General features: G+C 39.5%; 1 protein-coding gene across 3 annotated transcripts; it reads right to left on the minus strand.

Moving 5' to 3' along the window:
- Positions 1 to 5,918: 5,918 nt before the first annotated feature.
- Positions 5,919 to 23,443, minus strand: lrguk (leucine-rich repeats and guanylate kinase domain containing). 3 transcript variants are annotated; one of them, XM_084346275.1, is made up of 20 exons: positions 23,165 to 23,443; positions 22,539 to 22,640; positions 22,281 to 22,362; positions 22,063 to 22,163; positions 21,696 to 21,777; positions 21,356 to 21,480; positions 19,370 to 19,513; positions 18,501 to 18,581; positions 18,227 to 18,313; positions 17,953 to 18,059; positions 17,212 to 17,331; positions 15,608 to 15,704; positions 12,754 to 12,867; positions 11,358 to 11,559; positions 10,448 to 10,564; positions 9,354 to 9,511; positions 8,996 to 9,084; positions 8,579 to 8,647; positions 7,195 to 7,313; positions 5,919 to 6,879 (listed from the first exon to the last, which is right to left on the minus strand). In XM_084346275.1, the coding sequence occupies exons 1-20, from the start codon at positions 23,291 to 23,293 to the stop codon at positions 6,689 to 6,691; spliced, it is 2,316 nt and encodes a 771-aa protein (XP_084202401.1). In that variant the 5' UTR covers positions 23,294 to 23,443; the 3' UTR covers positions 5,919 to 6,688. The 3 variants fall into 3 exon arrangements, with proteins under 3 accessions (XP_084202401.1, XP_084202402.1, XP_084202400.1); XM_084346276.1 differs by having other exon boundaries at positions 8,996 to 9,078; positions 17,212 to 17,334; XM_084346274.1 differs by having other exon boundaries at positions 17,212 to 17,334.
- Positions 23,444 to 23,678: the final 235 nt, after the last annotated feature.

Consider the following 23,678-nt stretch of genomic DNA (forward strand, 5'->3'; position numbering starts at 1 on the left):
CACAAGCAACCGTATAAAAATGAAGCCTCAACAATATCACCTATAATTGCTGTTGATATAAATGATATTTTAACTACAATTAGGCATTTGACGATACATCCAGTGCCAGCCTTTGGTTCTTGCTACAGAAACATTTCTGCCTGTAGCTAAACAATATTGAGGTTTAATAGCTAGTCATAGTTTTGAAGAAATAGTTTGACGTTTTGGGAAATCCCCTCATTTGCTTGCGTTTGTTGAGAATTACTGTAAATGAGAAGACTGATACCACTCTCATATCTGTCTGTTACAAATAGTCAGGAGTCTCTGCTACAGTCAGCAACCAGTTAGCAGCTTGTCTCTGAAGCTAACTAAGGCTAGCTAGCTGTTTTCAGTCTTTATGCTAAGCTAAAACTTAAAGGCTCACTGTGTAGAATTTAGTGGCATCTAGCAGTGAGTTCGCAGATTGCAGCTAATTGAATACCTCTGGTTTCACCCTCTCCTACAATGGCCCTTAACCCAAAAGTTCCTCTCCAGAGCCAGTGTTCGGTTTGTCCATTCTGGGCTACTGTAGAAACATGGCGGTGCAACATGGCAGACAGGACCAGCTCCTGCTGTGTATAAAAGGCTCATTCTAAGGTAATACAACACAAAAAATCTTATTTTCAAGTTTATACAATAATGAAAACATAATTAAGAATATCATATTCATTTTCTGACACATTAAAAACAGAATATTTTTGTTTTTATGTATGCTACTTAAAGACAAACACCATATGACCCATTAGCCCTACAGCATAGAGATAACATGTAAATGAATGAGGGCCAAGTACGTGTTTGCGCTGTGAGACGTCCTGCCTCGTCTCCGTGTATTGATGAATGGCGAGTTCCTTAGCATGCACTGTGTATTGATTATTGCAATTACACACTATTACGGTTCTATTATCCGCACTGACTGTCTTTAATTACACTAGAGAGCAAGAGGAAGAGTGAAGGAGGAGAGAGAGAGAGAGACAGAGAGAAGGACAGAGAGACGGAGAGGGACAGAGAGAAAGATGGAGAGAGAGAGAGAGAGAGAGAGAGAGAGACACTACACAGATAGATAGATGAAGCGAGACACTGCACCAAACTAATTAAAACAGAAACTTTTTGTTTCAGCAAGTTGACAAGGAATGAATCTGGCAGGGAATTAATCTGTCCGCAGGGAACACAGTGAGGAGTTACACACACACACACACACACCAGAACACACACACGCATAGATAGGGGAGGTGCAGTGCAGAGTGCCGTTGCCATAGTTACTGAGTGTGGCGCCACATCATGCGGCAGAGTTAATGCAGAGGTGTGTGTGTGTGCTGTGTGTGTGTGTGTGTCTTATTTAAGCTTTCATTATATCACCACCCTGACCTATTCCAACATCCTCGACACGAAAAAGGTTGCAGATATAAATCCAGAGTGTTCCTCCTATTGAATAGTGAAGTCGTTGGCACCGGTAAGAGCTTTACTTCTGCAGCTCTCACCCCGGAGATGAAGCATCATTTATGCTCACGATGAGGGTGATGACATACAGAAAGAATACATTTGGGAAAGAAAGATAAGCAGTTTAAGTCAAGGCTGAAAGAAAGTGTTGTTTAACTACACCGTGAGCACCTTGTGCCTGTCTATGTAGAACAAGCAACTAATGAGTATATGTGGTTAAAAGCATGCCTGTTTGTGTTTGTGATGTGCAAGGTGAGATTGAAGAAGTTTTCACTTCCTTAGATATAAATAGAATTACCGCACTGTCAAAAGTGCACTATAAAGTTTTTGGGAAGAGATTTTAATCAGAAGAGAAAGATCTTCACTGGCTCATTTTTTTTATTTTTTTTTTTATCTCTAAACAAACTAAATAAACAAACTCTCTTCGTGTTCATGTCTGAATAAACTGAATAAACAAATTGACCCTAAAGGACAACACAATTTCATACTGTTTTACTTTGTTAATATTTGGCGGGCCCTGCCACCTTTCTGGCTTCAAACAGTGTTCTGAGGAACGTATTTTCCTCTGAGAACAGCTTGTTTATTCATTTATGGAAAAAGTAATTACTTCTGAGTTTGTATTACTATTTCAGTAATATTGTAAATATTAAAATATTGAGTTTGAATTTCTAATTCAAAACTGCATAGCTGCATTTGTTTGACTGTGGGGGGTAAAGTTCAACTAACCCCCCAACATCACAAACGTATGTATCACAAACAGATGAACCCTGAATGAAAAAACAAAAAAGGAAATTTGTGAAGTCTTCATAGGAAGTATCTTGCCATCTTTGAGCTGGGCAGAAAAATCATACTGGAAAGCATTACCAACATAAATATCAAAAAGTGACACATCAAGGGTAGCACATCCTACAGAACAACAGGGCTAGACAAGCTACAAAGACTCTTGACCAGTTAATGTAATAAAGCTTTTAAACATTCTTTAACATCTTTTTTTATTATCAAGCTGACCTATTACAGCAAAGTATGTTAATTACTCAAAATATTAGATGAGCTGATGCCTGGTTGAAAACCTGACAAACACCTTTAAAAGTTAGTGTTGAGCCCACAAAGAAGCAACACATAGAAACACTCAAGTAAAATACAAGCAACTTGAAACTGTGTTAAGTAGAGTAATCGAGTAAATGCGCTTGGTACCTTTCCACCACTGTGAAACACTACAGAAAGTATGAAATAGAGGGATAAACTTGTGTAAGAGCAAGGTAAGTCATCCATTCTGCTTCATACGGTAATCAAAACAGCAAGTTCAGCACAAATCCAAAACACGTGGGACCTGTCTGTTCTCATTGTCCTTTACCGATCTGTCCGTTCAAGAAACTGTCAAATCACATCTGCGCAGAGAAATTACTGATGCAAGCTTACAAATAATACCAGGCCTCAATTTCATGTGCTATTGATTCACTGTTATTGCTCACAAAGAACAAACAGATATTTTAAGTGGAGACACAAAGACAGTTGTTCTCAGCACCAGGGACGATCAAAGATGGAGCTTTATTTCATCTCTGTAGGAAGGATGTGTATGTTTGAGCTCAAAATGAGTAGGTGTGTCCCCGCTCCTCCCTCATACCCACACATGTGCGCAGGTTACAGCTGCTCCTGTAACATATTATTGTATTTTCACAGACTACTTTCTGGCTCTATTCTCATCCTCGTAACCCTCCCTCTCTCCTCCCATCTTTTCACAAGACATATTAAAAGGAAAACCCACAGTGAGGAGAACTAGCTGTAACCGCTGGCTCTGTATCTACTAACAAATCACTGTCGCTGTAAAGCAGGGGTATAATTGAAACCTGTTTGAAAGACTGTGGCAGCTCATAAGGCTACATGATGGTTTGTGTCCACCTGGTCAGAAGGTCTGAAAAACAGTGCAGGAGCAGACGAGAAGGATCTTTGTTAAATTAGGTAAAGAATGAAGAAACTAAGTATATTGAAACAGAGTAGCTGTGAGCATACAGTAGCATAGTTTAGGCCCGTCATTGATCATTTTGATTAGCTTTTAAAATACTTCAAACAACCCAGATCAGTTTTTTTTCAACTATCTCAGAATGACAGGAGGTTCAGCCGGAGCTTTATTCTGTGTTGGCACAGTGAAATGGAGTGTGGAAATAGCTCTGGCAATGTAAGAGTATCATTATATTAAACTGGAGCTGACTGCTGAACATGTCTGAATACATTAGCTGCCCCAAAACCAGTTCTGGCAGAGCAAATTAGTATTTATTGTTATTTTTAAAAGTCTACTTTAAAATCACACTTACTGTGTATACTTATGTTCCTTTTTCTTAATTATCTGTGACATTTGTACAGGGAAACAGATATATTCATTAGAATCAAATGTTGCTCTGTCCAAAGTTGTTCCCTCATTCACTATTTTGTTTTTAATAGGCACTAGACAGTTTACTCTATATTAGACAGTAGCTGAGAGTTCACACATTTATGAATAATCATCCTGAGGCCTCACTGACAAGTGTAATTTATGTAACAACGGGCAGGGGTTAGTTAGGAGAAAGTAGTATATATGCCATGAACACTACTTTTTTTAAAGACTTTTAAAGGCACAGATTTCAGACACAGCTTAACTATTTGGATGTATCAGTTCTGTTTGCATGTGATGTCTCATCTGGGTTCAGATTTTGATGTGTCATTGCTTCTGCCTTTTAAGCTCAATACACAGTACACACCCTAAAAAGATCAAGAAGGCCTCATGACTAGATGGAAACTAATGCAATACTGTATGCTATAATATAGCATGGTATAGTACTGTGTAGCAAAATACTGTATTATATGGTACATTATATTGTAGTATAGGGTAGTAAAGAGTAGTATAACACAGTATAGTATAATACCATATGCATACGATAGTAAGGCAATAGCTTTACAATATCATACTATAGTCTAGTATAGTGCCATATAGTTTAGTACTGACAGTTTATTGTAGCATAGTATAGAACAGAAAAGTTTTCAAAACACACACACACACACACACACACACACACACACACACACACACACACACACACACACACACACTATGAAACATAACCATAGTCCAGATTAAGAACAAAAGGTGAGATCTGCTCACTCAATTCTGTTATTTCTGAACATTTCTGTTATTTCTTATGACACCCTCATTGGAATGAAAATATAGATCAATATTCTTTGCTTCAGTAGCTCAAGTCTTGCAAATATCATAAAAAATTATGTCCCATCACAGCTCTTTCCATCAGACATAAATCTGAGACGCAAGCAAGTCTTTGTTTCTCCCAGAAAATGTGCTCTCCTTTTCTCTTTGGTGAGAAAAAGTGTGCTGTCATGAGGAGTTATGTCTAGATGAAAGTGTGTGACATGTTTATTTTTGAGCAGGTGGTGAAGTTAGGGAAGCAGACAGTGTGTGGTGCATTGTACACGCATACTGTATGCTGTTTAAACTTTCTCTGTTATGAATGATGTCTTGCAGTGGTTTATGATGCATAGAAATCAGCAGAGAGGGAGAGATACAGCTGTTTGTTGTTTGTGACAGAAGAGGCTGCAGCAACTGCTGTAGTCATGCAATCTAACACTGCAAACGTGAGCGATGCAGACGCATTAAAAATAGATTGAGAAGCAGCGACAATGGCGTGTATTAAGTGAAGATCGTCACAGGGTAAATATGAATACACATCAAGAAAGACAAGAAGCAAAGGTTTTTAAAGGTATAATTTGTAGAATATGACTAGAACTCTAGCATATATCTGCTAGGGGCTATCGAACTATCGCCTCTTGCTGGTATTACAAGACAGGACGGGCCAAGGCTAGCTGATTAGCATACTAACTTCTTCAGTAGACGTCTCTGCAACACAATACTTGGACATTTTTTACATGATGTCAACACTGTTAGCTCATTTTTTGGACTGCTTTAAAACAAAATTCTGGCCATATTGCTCCTTTAATGCGCAGAAAGGCAACATGTAGGTCCATGATCAGTTAGACTAAGGGGTGCAGACTGCAGTGTAAGTAGGTTAGACCCCAGGGGCCCAAAAGACACTGTCTGGTTTCAAACTGCCAAAGAATTATGACAGGGTTGCAACATCTGCTGCCCGAGAGGAAGAGAGACAGTGATGGATGGCCAGGTGTGTGTGTGTGTGTGTGTAGAAGCCCTGCATTCACATGTACAGCCCAGGAACCAAGACATGCATACTGTATGTGCATACTCACATGCGCCTACAAGCAGGCTGGCTGTTAAATAAGCAATGCACACATCAATGACAGATGACAATTCCAGTTTACAATGAATCAAAAATGAACACTGCAGAATTCACAAAACAAGTGAAGTGCAACACACACACACACACACACACACACACACACACACACACACACACACACACACACACACACACACACACACAAACTGACAAAAACACAGTAACTTGTTTGTGATGGCTCAGTGTTTAATGCCTGTCAACAACTTCCATATGAAAGTGTTTCCAGTCGAATAAATAATCCCATCAGAAGAGATAAAGATTAATGATGTATTTATCATCCAATGACAAGAGCTGCATGCTGCACATAAAAGATCAGTATCTAGATGTCAATGGCGAATCCTATTTGATGAGATTACTGAACAGTAGGAAATAAAATGCCACTTCACTGTCAGGAAAATTAATGCAGCATTCACAATACATGACGTGCACCACATACTTTGTAGACATGAACTTTTTCAGAATGAACAGATACTTCTTTTAGTCATGAATCTAAACATATTATTATGTTGTATTCTTCATGACCGAAAGGCATTCTTGACAATCTGTGTGCAAGCATGAATCATAATGTATGTCAACACTGTGTACCTTAAGGCCAGCGAATCTACAAAGATGAAATAAGCACAACTTTGCCTATAATTACACTGTAGTCAGCCTTATATATGGTCATTAACACTATCACCTACTTGTCATGTATACAGTATATAGCAGACGTGTTAAGGCACGAGTTAACACAGCACAGGAAAAGGCAAGTGCTGACAGTGAAATCCATCCTCAAGTGTGTGGCTTGTGTGTATCACATCTCGGTTTTGCAGTTGACCAAATTAACATTCTTTAAATTTAACAGGCCAAGCTTATATTTTAAATTGTGTACTTTTACTGTACATAACTGTTGAATAATTACTACTTTGTGAGATGACACCCTAAAACTGTAAAAGCTATCCCTCCGTATCTGCATCTCCTCCATTTCTTCCTGCCAGATTGGGGCCGGGTCTGGGTGAAGGAGCCGGGTCAGGCACTGCAGGAGTCTTGCGTCCAGTGGGGATCGGTGGCAGATCAGTGGAGGGAGATGTGGCCACAGGTAGCTGATCTGTGCCTGGACTGGGGGCTTCAGGAGTTTGGCCTGGTGCTATGTGGCAAGAAATGGGAAGATTTTTCAAGACACAATAATAGATATGGAAACACATGAACACATCTTCAGAACTTAATAAAAAAAAGTTGATTTTTTTTATAATCAGATGTATTGTTTTGGCCAAGAGAGTGTTTTCTAAACTATAAAATTATTGACTACAGTATACATAAAAAACATAGTGTGGAATTTTGTTGTTTGTCTGTCTTTTCCCCTTGCATCTAGCAGCTCAAAAATAATTTCCAATCTTGCCTTTGTATATATAACAAGCTAGAAATGCCATAAAAGGATTTTTAAAAAAAAAACTATAATAACCTTCATGTGTTTCCAAGGCCTGTCCCAAGTCAGAGACATCTCGCGGTTCCACTAGGCCAGACAAGGCCCCTGCTGAACTGGGCACGGACAACGCTGAGCTAGCACGAGACACATCCGGGCTGTTGTGAATGGAGGAAACAGAAGGGATGGAGGAAAGAGCAAAGCACAGAGGGTGGCGGGAAAAGAGACAGACAAAAGAGAAAAGGTAGAAAAAGGTTCATGTAGTGGTTGTGTGCAGTGAAACAAAAACAATGGTTAAAGGGACCAGTGACAAAAGTGAGGAAAACACAAAAATAGCAAGCAAATAGAGAAAATTTCACAGAATTTACTTTCGGAAGGTTTTTAGGGGAACACCATGAGTTGGATATACTGCCAGTATTTTTGACGGCATGCCACAATATTGGTAACACAACTTAAAGTTCCAGTTTGTAGGATTCAGTGGCATTTTTGCCAATAGCTACCCCAAAAAATCCTGCACAATGGACCTTGAATTAATAGGGAATGGCTATTGGTACTTAATAAACAAACAAATATGAATTTTTGTCATCTAATTTACTCATATAGACAACACACACACGCAACAAGCAAGTACACACACAAGACTACGCAAAAATCCTATCAGAGGAATACAAAAGGATCCTTTGACACAGCATATGAGACAGACACACACACAAGTAAAGACACATCCCTATTAAGAGCGCCGAAGACAGATGTCTGGAATCTTCTATAGAAATACTGAAGGGCTGAGTAATGCTTACGGTACACTTGGGGCATTTATCGCTCAGACCGCTGACAGAACTTGTAGATTTTCAGCACGTTTGGCAAAACTTGGCCCCTGAGAACATGAACCCAACCTGTACTGTATCTCTGCATGTATCTGAAATGTCTTCTTCTCAGCGAAACGACTAAAATAAATTGATGCTAATTTGTACAGCTTATGTGTGTGTGTGTTAGATCAACAACACAACAATGTCTGACTGATTAATGACATACTTGTGCAGTAAGTCTGTTTATAGATACACACAGGGGAGTCAAAAACAGCAAACGCAATACAATCTGAATTTATGAGTTGTGTGTAAGCAAGTTTGTGTGTGTGGGGGATGTGTTGTTCAGATTTGTCCCCACATGGATTGTACCAGTAGAATGAGCTCTATAAAAGTGAACACATGTCGTAAAACCAAGCCAGGCGAGTAAGGAGTGTACTACAGAAGCAGTTTCCTCCTCCTAAAGACTTTCTTGGGATTCTCTCCTAAATGCTTCATCTGGCCTTACTTGTGACTTCTGACCGCATTGGTAGAGTGTGAGCGCCTGTAAGTGTGTATGTACTGTATTGTGTGTTTATATGTGTTTATATGTGTGTCCGTGTGTGTGTGTGTATTCTCACCTGCTGTCCTCACTACAATGTGTACCAGGATCATTATTCTGCAGTGACGACGGTTCTGTTTGAGCAGACCTGAGGTAAAAGAAAAATAGGACGAAATTCAGTCATCCTTCTTAATGAGGATAAATCAAATGGAAAAGCAATTTCACGTCCGGATTTGATGTAGTTATGAGTGTTGACAGGTATATTTTAGGACAACTGAGAAGTGGCACCACACAGGCCCTCTATTAACAAACAGTTAGATTCAAATAATTTGGGCACCTGCCACTTCACCCTCAAGGTCAAACAACAAGCCAAAACAAACCATCAAAACACAGTTAGGACAAGTGCACCAATTAAACCAATTTTGGCCCAGCTGAGAGTGCCCACTTGAAATTAAGCATTTGGAGTGCAGTGGAGTGCGTGCTACTTATAATGAACCTTTTGATGAGCTGGCTGTAGACCCCTGGACTCTTCCCAACTATGGCCTCTCTCACCAGGTGCTCACGCCTCCTGATGGAAGCCTGCTCCTGCAGAAGTTCAGAAGAGGTGGGAAGGTGAGAGGAAGGGGAGACAAAAAGGAAACACAGGTTGAGAGAGGGTGATTAAATTGGAGAGTATGGGAGGAAAGTGGGACAGGGGAGTAATAATGTATGGCAGGGAAGAGCAAAAGGAAAGACAGCATCTTGTTAGAAGATTAAGGATTATTTTTCCACAAATTTTATACAGTCTAGATGCTTAAAATTCACTTACAGGCTTCACTACCAATACATTTTTCATCAGACATCTTGTAACTCACAGTGGGGCTCTTCTGAAGGCTGAGCTCTGCCTGGATCTTGGTAAAATAGTTTCTGTAAATCGTATCCGAGGGGTCAAGTGCTGTGGCAGAGTGTGACCTGTGTATGCCTGATCCTGACCTCAACAGGGGTGAAGGTGGCTTCTCCTCTGGCTTGTGACCTGAGAGGAAGAGACAGATACTATTTATATATATGTAATACAGTAGATGTTCATACTGTGTAATACTGCATATGATGTTTACAGCGAGCACACACACATTAACAAGATTCATAGACTGTGTATGGATGCACATACTAAAACAGAATACACTATATAGGGCATGGAAACAGTTTGTTATTATTTTTCTATTTAGACACCAAAAAGTTTAATTCATGGCCACGTTTATTAGGCACTCAATCTATAAAAAACCTGTCCTGTGTGGTGAATGCTTTAAACTTCATACATTCATGTCATCAAGTGATGTCACTTGCAGACTGAATAATATTTCTGTTACAAGTGGTGGAATGTAACTAAGTAGATCTACTCAAGTACTGTACTTAAGTACAAATTTGAAGTAATTTGAATCTTTTCTTTTCCTCTCATGCCACTTTCTACTTTTATTCCATTACATTTTAGAAAGAAATGTTTAAGAAAATTACTTTTTACTTCACTGCATTTATCTGACACAGAGAGAAAGTTAATGAAAATGGGTTTTGTTGTAGACAGTGAATGGGACATGTAGCTAAAAGAATTAGTCCATTCATTTATTGCATTGAGGACTTTTAATTGATTTAATGTATATACTTTCACTTCAGTAACATTTTAGTAGTAGAGTAGAGTTAGTAGAGTATTGTTAGTACTTTCAATTAATATAAGAATCTGAATACTTCTTCCACCACCACCTGTCACTAGTAAGTGTCAAGTGTGACTTGACATGTAAAAGAAATTGGTGAAATGCCCCTTGAAATTTAAATAAATTAATAAATAAAACGTGAAAGCTGTGCAAAGCAAACATTGACCAACTGCACTTTGCACACTGTGTTTTGCTTCAAAACATGAGCACCCAGATGAGTTAAGTCTGCTAATGATGATCTGAACAAACAAACAAATACACACCTGTCGAGGTGTTATCAGGGGACGCTCTGTTGTTTTTGCCTCCTTCTTCCTGCTCCTCTAACAACAGGTACTCCCTCACTACCTGCCTCAGTGTCTGATAGGCTTCCTCCCAGTCATCTGCTCACACATCCAAGTGCACATACACACACACACAAGGACAGCACCGCACAAAGAAGTCTGCTTGTGAACAGAACCAATGCATCTCCCATCAAACAGTAATGAATCAAAGATATGGCGATGATGACCTTAGTGTAATGAGGTGCTAGCTAGCAGTGCATAAAAGTGATGAGGTTCCAAACTCCCTGTATGTTCATCTCATTAAGAAAACAGCTAACATGTCTGAGTGCTTTCATGAGGGGATGATAAACACAGCTATTCTGCGGCTACGTGCCCTTAATACATGTGGTAATTGGATTGAAAGTGTAGTGTATGGATTTTAGTGAAGTGTGTTAATTTATCTAAGGCTATAGCAATGACACTTGCACTCTGTCGGGGTAAGGAAGGGTATTTTTTCGCTCTGTGAGGCACTTCAATGACAAACTGCCTATGAACAAAGCAACAGCAGCGACTTTTAAATTTCTCTCCTTCTAACATCATATCTGAAGGTTGAATAAGCAGACAAAAAGAAATGTCTCCCTTGGGAATCAATTAAGTGTTTTCCTAGCTTAAAATAGATTTCTGTTGAAAATTAATTGTAGTATTTATAATTACACTTTGTAGTACAATTAAACTGTCATTAAGTAATAGTAGAACGGATCTGGAGGCCCCTAGAGGATATTAAATTACCATTATTATTCTCTGTAATGCACACTTAAATTAACTAGCAGAGCATCAAACAACATGAATAAATACATTCTATCTCATAATATAAAGAAAATATCTAATTAACAAAGTCCTTTTTTTGTCGTACCACAGGGGATCACATTATCAAAGAATCCCAGTCGTGTCCTGTTGGTTTTGGCGTAGAGCTCTATACGTGACACCGCCGTGTCAATCTGTGCTGGTGTATAGAGACCACGGCTCTTCAGGTGGTCCATGTACTGCTCCACCTGGGTGGGGATGAGCAGGATGTATCGAGGCTCAAAGTAGCTGTTCTTCAGACTGAGCACGCCCTGCGCAGAAAGACAGTTCTGTTACAGTGACAGTTTGATACTCTGTTTATTGCAATTTTGAATTCCATTTGAACAGTGCGCTGTAACAACTTTGGAGATGAAAACTATCTGTCAACTCAAATCCACTGACAACACACTCCCCCACGCAGACGGGTAAAAAGCAATTTAGTATTCCAAACAGAAAGTGTATGATTCCACACAGTCTTATCCTGAATCACTGAAAACCTTATCTATTATCTTTCACTCCAATAATACATGCTGTTGATACAGAGAAAGAAGCTTCACTCTTTGTCCTCTGGGTTTAAAACGAAATGTCACTGATGCCCTTGGAAGAAATGTTTTTACATATCTTAAATATCACCCTAACAGAACACAACAAATAATGTTTGCAGCTGCTTTAAAAAATAGTGTTAGAGCAAAACATTCATATTTGTTGGGTTTTTGACAATTGGCTCATCTCCTATATGGTCTTAATAATTAGTATATTAATATACTAATAATATTAAGTATAAAGGGTAATGTAGTTGCAAGCAGATGTAAGGATATTTTGAACTGGCAATAGACAACTTTTTGCTTCAATGTATCATTCTGGACTGAACACACAGATTGTACAGTGTAATGGCTGTAGAAAAATGACACAATCTGCATATAGATTCTCTAAGCCTTGCTTTTCAGTCTGCCGCCGGCTAGGATTTTTCTGGGAAAATGAAGCACGAATCACAAACAAAGGACATATGTCATTGCGGAACCAAAACTGAAAGAGACATTGTTTTACCCCGGTTGCTATCCCCAGGTAACGGTGGACCAGCTCGAATAACTGTGGAAACTCTACACTGCAAAAGAAACAGACCCCAACTGATGGAGGAGGCAAAGAATGAGAAAAGAGAGGGTGATAGAAACCGAGGTAACACAAGAGTGGACTAAGTAACAAAACCTGCCTACTTATTGATCAAACCAGACGTTTTACTCCTTCATGCCTTTTCATAGCACTGACAAAGGGGTTTCTAGGTCGAGTTGAAGTATTTTAGTATTTATTTCACTAGTCGTGCTTTAGAAAATGTATCTAGCATATAGTAACATATAGTATAGAGTATGATACATACTATAAAAAATCAATCTCTACTGTATGTAAGTCTATTGGTTTTATTGACCACATATGATATGGTATAAGTACTCTCAGACATCATTACGCACCTCAAGCTCCATATGCACACAGCATGCGAGTCCTTCTCTGGCTACATCCTCTATGGCGTCTCTGGACAGCCCGTACGTGTGACCCCCGAACTGCATGGTCTGGATAAACTTACCCTAAAAGGAGATTTTACAGTTATGAGGGGAAACAATGACACATTTTAGTGCACCACTTTATTGCTCCACTACTCATCATGTTACCAGTTATGAGCAGTATTTATCTCCTGTGGACATGAATACACAACCCGAGCATGTTCTGTCAGGATTAACAACCTAAAGTCATTTGCCCACCTGCAAACTGAACTTCTGACCTGGTGGTCTGTGCAAAAAATCTCTCTCTTTGTTACTTCTCAACCATGACCCCTGACCTTTTTGTCTGCCTGCTTTTTGAGGCATTTTTATTGCGACCAGCATAATTCATCACTCTTAACAGGCCAAATTTGTCATGATTTCCCACAGTTGTACTTGTATAACTTGTATGAATTCTATTACTACTGTAGTTTAGTAGCTGTTTTCGCAAATGTAGTGTTGTTTTTTGAGACTGTATTGCTTTGGTTTTGTTATATTTAAATTCACAGCAATTAGAGAGCCCAGACTTTGTAACATCAACATTAAGCTGGCCTGTCAATTAAATGCCCACATGTGGAGCCAGAAGCAGTAAACAGTACTGTATGCCAACCATAAAATGTAAATGAACCTGACTTGAAGTTTTTCCACAGTAAGAAAACAGCCTCCACTTTTTCCTCTCTGCCTTTTAAAACTGCATACAGGCTGCAAGACCACATTATATAACAAATATGTAGAGAAAACTACTAACTATGAGTCATTACATTTTTTACGTGACAGTACACACCAAAATGAAAAGAACATATGTTTACCTTTACATTTAGCGCTATTTATACATCATCTATCTATCTATGATTGTTTTGGTGTGCGTTGCCAAGTTTCTGAGATATCAGCCTGCCTCCTTACAAACAGAATTGAACAACCATGGCTTGTGGTTCTCCAAGCTGCAAAAAATAAATCTAAAAAGTGTCTCTTTCCAGAAATCATGACCCTGTTACTAAGATTATTCACATACTTTGTTGTGAGCCGTTTCATGTAGGAACTATTTTCTTTCTGAATCAATGTGCAGAACGAGACGCTAGCAAACTATGCTACCTATGATTACAGCTCAACTGGGGGAGGATACCATTAAAGTTTACATCCCACACTGTCAGGAACACAAGCCTCTTGTCCATGAGTAGAAGCATGTTTCCTTCTGCGTGATGACACAGGGTAGTTCCTACACTAAACTGCTCTAAAGGTCTTTGGATTTTTTTGAGTAACTGGGTCATGACTTATGGAAAGAGCCATTAATGTTGAGTTTTTCAAATGTTTTTATTTTGGTGTTTTGAGCACCAAAAGCTGAATGCCATCTAGTTCTTTTATACTTAATTGAAGGCTTAAACCAATACAATCTATATAGATAAACTGCACAAGTTTTACTGATAAATTACAAAAGACGTTTCTTCTGGAAACAAATAGAAAATAGCTGAAATAAGCTCCATTTAACATTTGTTTTCGTGTCCCTGAACATAAATAGGTCACTGACAAGCATTCAAACACTCATTTACAAACATTATATGTGTGATTCTTTACTACTAGACTCAAATGTTATTCAGACAAAATTGCACAGCAGGTGTTCCTTGTGTTTACAACACAGTAAGGAGAATAATAAGTACCAAGGACTGCTGATTAGGGTTAATTTTGTAGAACAGCCACAAGAAGTGGGCTCAAGAGGTAATGATTGCATAGTTACTGAAAAGCATCTCTAAGGGAAAATCGAGTGAAGAGGAAAAGGGCGGCAGAGACATGAAGGGTGAGAGAGCAGGAAGAGTAAGTAAAGTAGGGCAGGGCAGCAATAAACCAAGGAGCTGGCAACAGAAAGAGGGTGGAGGAGAAGATTGGAAAAATCAAGTCGAGCAAGGGGCAGACTATAAAGTTAACCTGATCCACTTCCTCTGTTGGAATAGACAAAAGGCATAAATTCCGACATCAAAGCCTTTGCTGAGTAAATCACTGCATGACCCAGACCTCCATCCATCATCCCCCACCACTCTTACATAACAGGCAGCTTGACTCGAGGGACAAGATGGAAAACAAATGTGTTCAAGACCTCTGACCTACACGCCCAGTTTTCTGACTCTACGAAAAAACTCCACACATTTGAGGATTTTGTTATCTTCAAAGCTTGTGCGCACACAGTCGGTGTAATCACTGATATCCAGTTGCTGCTGATTAACACGAATATAAACTGATCACAGTAACATAATCAGAGTCTGGCACCGGCTGACCCTCTAATCAAAAAGGTGTATTTTATGCAGTTTTGGCCAATGTCTGCATATTGATGATATAAAAATCCATTAGTTCTTGTCCTTGCCAGTTGTCCCTGACTCATAACTGTAACTTGCAAGGCAAACATTGTCGGAGATGCTGTGATGAGTCATTCCCAAGGAATTTTAATTAATTCAGCCATTACACCTTATCAATAAAGCTCAATTCAACTAAATGTATCTTTGTTAAATGAAATATCAGCCATTAAAAATAAAATCAATCCAACCAAGTAAAACTAATTATCTCAACTACTCAACTCATTATTGCCAGTGAGTGAATTCAATTTCAGGGAGTTACGTGACTCTAGGAGACTAAGAAAAAGGCCAGTTTACATTTAATTATCTTGAGGTGATAATTAGTGTTTGCAAGATTTATGACACTGAGTGCAAGAGATTATTTGAACCTAAGAACTCTTGACATATCTATTTTGTTCTCTAAGGTACTCCAAGATTCAAAAAAGCTGAACAGCATGCCAACGCACCATATTTATCGTGTCCTGAAAATCTTCCTCACTGACAAAATGGTAATCAATTCCATTCTCTTCTCCAAAGTAGGGCCCCCTTGTGGTGTGACAGATGCTGTGGAGACAGACAGGTAGAGAAACTCTTAGTCTTGAGAGTTCATGTTACATATCCAGACATATAATTTATGAGATCCAAGTACAGTATGCAAACCATCTCAGACCCACAGCCACTTAAAAGGTCCAGGAGCGGGACTATAAACTGGAATGAGACCCCTGGGTTTCTGGAATATTTTAGACGGATAGCAAGTATAGTCATAACCTTGACTTGTTGAGTTATTGGCACCAGCAATTATTGTACATGTGACAACAAAGACACTAACTTGATTTGGCTGCTGCTGAAGGCTAATATGACCTTTGGTCGAAAAACTGATACAAAAATGTGTAAAAAAAACGTACTAATAATGCTTTTAGACACAGTACCTTGTCATTAATTTTAGGTTGACAGCTTTACTGTTCTTATCCTTCACAATAAAAGTCCCCTGTCATTGAGTTATTTAAAAAGCTTTTATCATGAAGTAGCAAAAAACACAACTCCTGAAACAGCTAATAACGAACATGAATCTAACTATTTTTTTAGCTCGCTAGCAAAACATTTAACATTATGATAAGAAATACACAGCAGCCAAAAGTATATTTATTTCAATGTGAGTTGCACCTCCACAATAATTAAGCTCTGTTTAACCTTGGTTTACATCAATAAACTTGGTTTTACAAAACTGATTATTATTATTTTTTAATTATGCAACTGAGCCCCGCTTATGTTAAGTCTTATGTCTTATGTCTAGTCTTGCTGAACTCTAGATAGAACTAATCTTAGATTAAATGAATCCTTGTTGCCTTAATGATTATACAATGTGCATTATCAATTCAATCTACTGAATTTGGTGTATTTTGGTACCTGCACAACTATTGACACTGCCTGTGAGGACCAGTGCTGGAACATAACATATTTCTACTAGTACTGTACTTAACAATTTTGAGGTACTTGCACCTTTCTTGAGTATTTTCTTGTCCTGCCACTTTCTACTTCTACTACAAATATTGTAATCTTGAAATATTAGTTACTAAGCTTTAGTAACTTTACAAACTAGGATTTTTACACACAAAACATGTGAAGCGTACATCACGTTTCTGACTTTTTGGCAGAACCAACCAAACAATCAATCGATTATTGAAGAAAATAATCAGCAGATTAGTCCATAACGAAAAAGTAATCATTAATTGCAGTCTTATACAAAAAAGCTAAAATAAGCTCCACCACAAAAACTACATAAGTATAATCCTGCTTTTACATGAGTTCATTTGTAATTATAACCTAATGCAGTTAGTCAGTTAATAGTTAGGTGGTGGGTTGTTTTAGTAAAATGGCTAGAGGGGACATTTTTCTGCTCTGAGTAGATTTATTTTGAATACTTTGTTTTCCTGATTATACTTACATACTTTTCCCTTCCATTGCAGGACTTTTACTTTTAGCATAGTACCTTTACTTCAGTAAATGACAAGAATGCTCTCTCCTCTACTGCCGAGGATTGTGACATGAGTACAGAAAGCTTGAGACTGACCCATAGGCAAAGTATTCGTCAAACTCCTGACACAGTCTGTGGGACAGCTCTCTCTTCCCACAGCCTTGAGGACCAGTCAGCACCAGCATTGGATATGGAGAGTCTACACAGGGCAAAGTGCTGCTTGGAGACACATACATACACACACACACAGATTTTATGATCAACTTAAACTTTACAGGAACATTCTCTCTAACCAAAGATAAACCACAAAGCCAGAGCACAAACTCCTTCAGTCGTGAAAGCCTCCCCTACAGTCGATATAAACGGGAGCCTTGTGGGCAATATGGATGTGCTCTATCTAGCAAGCACAGAGGAGAATGGTAAATTGACTGTAGCTGCAGCATTTTATTTGCTGATGATGGATGTTTTCAAAAAAGTGCTGATGCATGAACTCATTTTCTTCTTTTAGGGAGTAGATAATGTGAGTGATACAGAAACACTGCAGATAAAATGCTGCTCAAGTTTGAGAACAACTTTCTTGATGGGGATTTTGCAAGATTTTTATGATTATGACTAATCAAACACAGAGTACACTTCTGAAAGAGCATTTCAGTGTTTCCTGTCACATCTGCCAACACTTTATATTATCTTTTCCGCTTAAGATTACATTAAAGGACAATAATAGTTAACACATGCATTCAATACACAGGGGGTTTTATCTAAAGCTCTACATTCAGGAACAAACAGCTGACCTATCAGAAGTTAGGACATCAAACAACATTTTATAACTCTACCAACCTGTCAAAAAGAACTTGGGGCTGCATCATCTGATACACCAGGTGGATCATGTGATCCCTGGCTGCCACCACATCCAAAGGAGGGTCAAACGTATTTACAGATGACACCTGGGATTTAAGGTAAGTAATCAAGTCTCATATAAAGGAAGCAATCCCACATATAAACAGCTGAATTGGTTGGTTTCAGGTCAGACATGTTGAGACAGCATGTTTATACTGTTTATAATTGCAAGATTCCTCTGGTCATGAAGTTACAAAATTATGTTTATTCTTACCTTTTCTTCAGCAGTGACTTTCTCTTGGTCCAGCACAGTCAGATGCTGAAGGAGGAAGATGACTGCAAGTCTGTAGTTGGCTCGCTCCTACCAATTAAATTCACATGGCATGTATTACAAAAACGTAATTATGAATCTATATGTAGGGGAAAACGTTTTCTGTTTTCAGAGGCGCCTGGGCAAAACACCCATCAAGATGCAGGAAAGTGGACATCTGCTGTACACAGTATATCTCATCACAATAAGTAGAAAACTGTGCTCAATAAAGGGTTACCTGTACAGGGTTTCCCTGTAAGTTGAGGTCCCTCAGCAGGAAAAGGTTGTGAATGTGTTTGCACTCCTGAATTTCACTTATCTGAAACAAAGCAGAAATTCATGCAGTGGGGTCTCTGTTTGAAGGTTTATTTGAATTTTCCAAAAATCAGAAACTTGTTGAGCATGAAAGTTCATTCTCAACCTCGTTTACAGCTTCTATTGTGTTAAACTAGTAGTGTTGAGGTACTCAAGTTCAGTCTTGGTCTCAAGACCAGTCCCAAGACCACTTTTTGAAGGTCTCAGCCTTGTCTCAGAATCAAGCCTATTTTAACTTGGTGCTGTTTCGGTCTCAGACAAAGAGGACTCTGGAATTTATTTCAAGACCAGTCAAGAACACAATGGCAGGAATATTACTGTATAGAACACTTGTTTGCTACGTACTGTACATAATGATGGTTTCTATGGAAAGAAAAGTCTCACCCAGAAAACACTTGCACAAAGTTATATTGCATTAGAATATGTTAAAACATGGAGTATATTTGAATATATGGCAATAAAAGAGGTGAACGAAGAGGAATCTTCATTTGACTTGTGTGCATGTTTTTATGCGAATATGGATCAGATCAAATTTAGGAGTGCCTATGGTTTGATTTTATTGTGTATCATGCAGTGTGGGACTGGTCTTGGTCATGATTCAGTCTTGTCCTGTACATACTGGCCGCTCTACAGAAATGCACGGCATGTTTATTTAAAGGGAGGGGTATTCTTATTTTAAGTAAATCTTAAGTGCAAATCAACCTTTGTTTTTTAATTCTAATCTCATAAATCTTAGGCCGACATAGTGATGCTGTTAACTAATTCTTTCCAGAGGTTATCTAAAATCAATACCAGGTTTTTCTCCAGATTGATGGAGCCCAGGAGGTGAAGATTCTGGAGGCCAGAGAGACTCTTGATGCTGTTCAGAGACAAGTCGACAACCTGCAGACTCTTCAAATTCTCCAACCCTTCAATCTTCACCAGCTGGTTCCCCCTCTGGACGCAGACAGGAAGGAGGACACATTTAAAGAGGTGAGTACGTGATATTCATGAATATGCACGCATAAGCGGCAGTTCTCCTTCATATATAGTCAATGATTTCCTCTAATAAATATTAAGGACATGCCATGGTCGCTCAGCAGGGTGTGTGAACCTTCTTTCCCCTCAGTACTGAGATGAGTGGCAGGCCTGTCTCCGTCTGCTAAATCCTGACAGGTGAGGACTGACAGCCAAACAGCTGGCGAGGTGCTAGCACAGCACGCTAACCAACTAAAGAATCAGACCTGGGCATTCCTCCCTTGTCAGGGTCCCCAGCCTGCTTCTCACTCCATTCCACCGACTAAAGTTGTTATCTAGCCGTCTGGCCACACCTCAGCCTGCTCTTGCCAAGCATGTTGCCTGGCAGAGGGCTGCTGTCAGTGGGGGTGGGTGACTGCGCCGGTCCCCTGAAGCTCCAGGTCGGTGCTGTGATGGGCTGTGAAACAGGCTGGCTGACAGGGCTGTGCTGTTTAGGGAGGCAGCGTGTGAGGAAGAGGGGTCAGGGATGGGAATGGATGGATGCTGGATGGACAAGGTGTGAGCATGTGTGAGTGTGTGTGTATGTGCTGAACTTGGTCCAGGCTCACTCAAACACCAGCAGCTGGTCCCAAAGCAAAGCTACAGACAGGGGCAGACACAGCCAGACCGATGGCTGCTGACAATGAGGAAACACTGATAAAGGACAGAACATGCACACATACACACACACAAGCAGAAAGAGGGAGAGGGAGAGAGAGAGAGAGAAAAGGCCTGCTGTTGGACCATATGGTGATTTTCGAACAGGAGGCCAAGGTTTTACTGAACGTAAAAATGCGGCCAAAAACAGAGACATAAAGGGAAAGACAAAGCAGAGAGCATGAAGAGACAAACTGAAAGAGGTGAAATTTAACATACATGAAGTAAAACATGCAATAAGAAAGTAATGACTTCCAGGGAACTTCCAGAAAATAACTGTTATGTAAGTCATCTGGGTAGCTAGCTCAGATTGGTTTCATGTAAGGCATATTGTGATGCAAACGTGACAAACTGTGCATTGTTTGGAAGCAGAGATGGGATGTGGAGATTTTTATTCACAGGGCATCCCGTTACAAACACCATTCATCATTAATCATTTTCACAACTTTAAAAAACTTGCCCAAAGCCCTCACACAACAACAATAATGCCAAGGTTGGATGCTAAGGTGTCACATGACAGGGGGCATAGAGCATAACTTTGCGTCACTTTTTGTTGTTGTTGTTGTTTTTTACGTTTCAGGGCCTCTGCATCTCGGTTTCCTGCAGAGGCATGTCCATCAAAAAGTAATTAAAGTTTAGATGATATGGCGAATTAATTTGGTCTGACTTCAGCAGTATAGGCCACTTGTTTTCATGCTGCCACAACAGCAAAAATAAAACAATAACAATTTTTTTTCTCCAGAAGGGCAGGAAAAAAGGAGATTAGCATGGTGCAACAAATTGCTGTAGTAATGCACTGCAGAAAAAAATAAAAGCAGAAAGCTAAATGAGTCAGGGTGAGTGGTGAGACGTGGTCAACATGGGTTTTCTATTCTTGAGCGAGAACTGGTGGTCAGATTTTAAGTTTCTGTCAACAGTAGTATGCTAGCTAACATTAGCCTCAAGTGCTAAAGTGTTAACCGTTGCTTGGTCAGCTGCTCCAGGATGCCTCCCTCATTGGTTCTTGTGGTCTGGCTTGGAAAGTAATAATGAAAATGTGTTGAATGTACTGTATGCAAGTGTGTTTTTGTGTGTGAATGTGAACTCTGTGCATCACATTTCTCAGTGTAACACAGTAGGACCTACCAGGTAGAGGTGTGTAAGAGGCAGACCGTCCAGGCCGCTGATACTCGAGATCTTGTTGTGTTCCAGGCTGAGATTGGTGAGCTTGCAACATTGCTCAAGACCACTGATCTCACTGAAACTGTTGTCTGAGAGTGGGCATGTTAAGAATAATACACAAGGGAAAATGCAGTCAAACATGATGCTTTTGTTAATTATATTTTCATTGACATTATCATATATAGGTACATATGAAGCTATAGGATGTGACTGACAGAGAAAAAGGCAAAGGCAAAGACAAAAAAAGTGTGTGTGGGGGTTCACGGGCACGTGGATGAATGTAAATGTCTCTCAGTAAGGATACATCCCAGATCCAGTTTACTGAGAGATGTATAGGCTGACAAATCCTTCATATTTGTCATGCGGTTATGGGAGAAATTGACTTCCTGGGGGGAAAAAGCAGCACACTATCACCAGTCATGAAAGTCTTCTGTACATCTCACTGAAAATATTCTTCGCCTAAATCCATCCGAGTATGGGAAAGAATTTTCAATCTACTAAAGTTCACTGTCATTCAAGGGCAGTTAATGCCTTGTAAGCATATTCAAAGTGACTACAGATGGGCTATGGAAATCCAGGCCTATCTTGGGGGAATAGCACATACGAGAGAGAGAAGCCTAAGCCAACAATCAAATGTGGTCTCATCCTGTCAGTTCAAGGTCCTGCGTTACCTTTAGATTCTTGGGAGGCTGGAATCCGAAGAAGGTGGAGATTTCATTGTGAGAGGCGTCCAGGACGATGAGGTATGGCATGTGGCTCACACAGGATAAATCTAGCAATTAAGGAAACTTAGAGAAAATGACTGAGAAAAGTAAAAACAATTGAAATGTGAATAAATCATATCTTAATTTCATCTTTAAAGATGCTTGATTGGATAACAAAAAGTCACCTTTAATTTTGTTGTGCGGCAGTTCCAGCTTTTGAAGGTGGATATAACTGCTTAAAACGGAGATGTCACTGAGGTTGTGACTCTAGAATAGGGAAACCTTGGTTAAAACACATTCGCTGCAGAACTGCCATCATAACATCAACATGACACGATGCGATTTGTCAGGGAATACTTTGTCTTGATGAATCAGACAGTCAACATAGTTGAAAGCCATATAATGTCATTTACAAATGCTGTGTGTGTGTAGACGTGTCTTACAGGCAGAGACAGGTGGTGGTAGAAGTGTTGCAGTCCAGTACTAAAGCGTCCAAGATTGGATGCACAGCTGGACACCATCTCAGCAGTTAAAACACCATCCTTCTATAAACATAGAATAAAACAAATGAAGTTTTGTATTGGAATAGGAAAGCTAGCATTTGTATCCCTTAAGTGACAATACAGGAACATAATTTGAAGACTACTAAAAGCATCAACTAGTGCCCACAGCTTCCTGCCCCTTACAGCCCACAGGCACATATTCATGCAGTAACCACACACACACACACACACACATACTGGAATATGCTTACTAAGGATGCACACCACTCTAGTTGCTCTGAATGCAGCTATCGCAAATTGAAAATAATCAACCATTTGACCTTGCTGTGTTGTTTTACTTCCCCAGACCTCTTGTACAAGGTTACCTGCTTTACCTGTTGCATAACGGAACAAATACGGAGGTTCATTCAAACTACTACAGTCACTCTGCTACTCTAATTCCACTACGGTACAATACGCTTTTTTTAAGCAATTAAAATGAAAGAACTACCACTAACAAACAAAGTTTATTCCCAAGAAATATGAAGACACACTGCATGTAAGCTTGCCAAGTTACTACTCCTTACCTCCATCTCTCTGTTGTCTTCTGGCTCACCGCAGCTGGGAGCCTCAGCGAGGGCGGCGTCACTATGGGACCCTGGGGGACAGCAGCCAGGCGACACTGGGGAAAACGGTTCACTCGTTGTTTCCTTCATTATTTCATGATGAAAACTTTCTTTAAAACGACTAAATAATGAAAAGTGGCAACTGTGAGGGGAAAAAAGTCAAAAATATCCCCGTGTTTGCTAAGCTAGCTAGTAAGTTAGCTTCTCACACGAAGCGTTCACCGTCGTTGTCAAAGACGGTCGTCGCTAGGCAACAAATGAGAAGTGAAAGGAGTTGTGGGTGATGTAGTCTGCTTGCTCCCAAACGACTACAGTGACACTGTGAGCCTGTTTCCACGGTTATTTAATAAAGAGAAGGGGAAACTCTGGAAAGTGACAAGAAAACGGTAACACTTTGTATAAAGTACATTCATAATACTTTATAATGCACTCATAAGGCACAGACAATGACACCTTATCACTTGTAGTGTGCATA

This window comes from Pagrus pagrus (genome assembly GCF_965226575.1).
Source record: "Pagrus pagrus genome assembly, chromosome: 23".
Lineage (NCBI taxonomy): Eukaryota > Metazoa > Chordata > Actinopteri > Spariformes > Sparidae > Pagrus > Pagrus pagrus.

What these genes read in the sequence shown, in the direction of transcription:
- lrguk (XM_084346274.1), bottom strand. Translation starts at nt 23,293, where the DNA reads ATGAAGGAAACAACGAGTGAACCGTTTTCCCCAGTGTCGCCTGGCTGC. An exon ending in CCCTGATAACACCTCGACAG is followed by an intron (nt 9,512 to 10,447) that starts GTGTGTATTTGT and finishes TCTTCCTCTCAG; the next exon opens with GTCACAAGCCAGAGGAGAAG. An exon ending in TACAGCCAGCTCATCAAAAG is followed by an intron (nt 8,648 to 8,995) that starts GTTCATTATAAG and finishes CTTTTACCTCAG; the next exon opens with GTCTGCTCAAACAGAACCGT.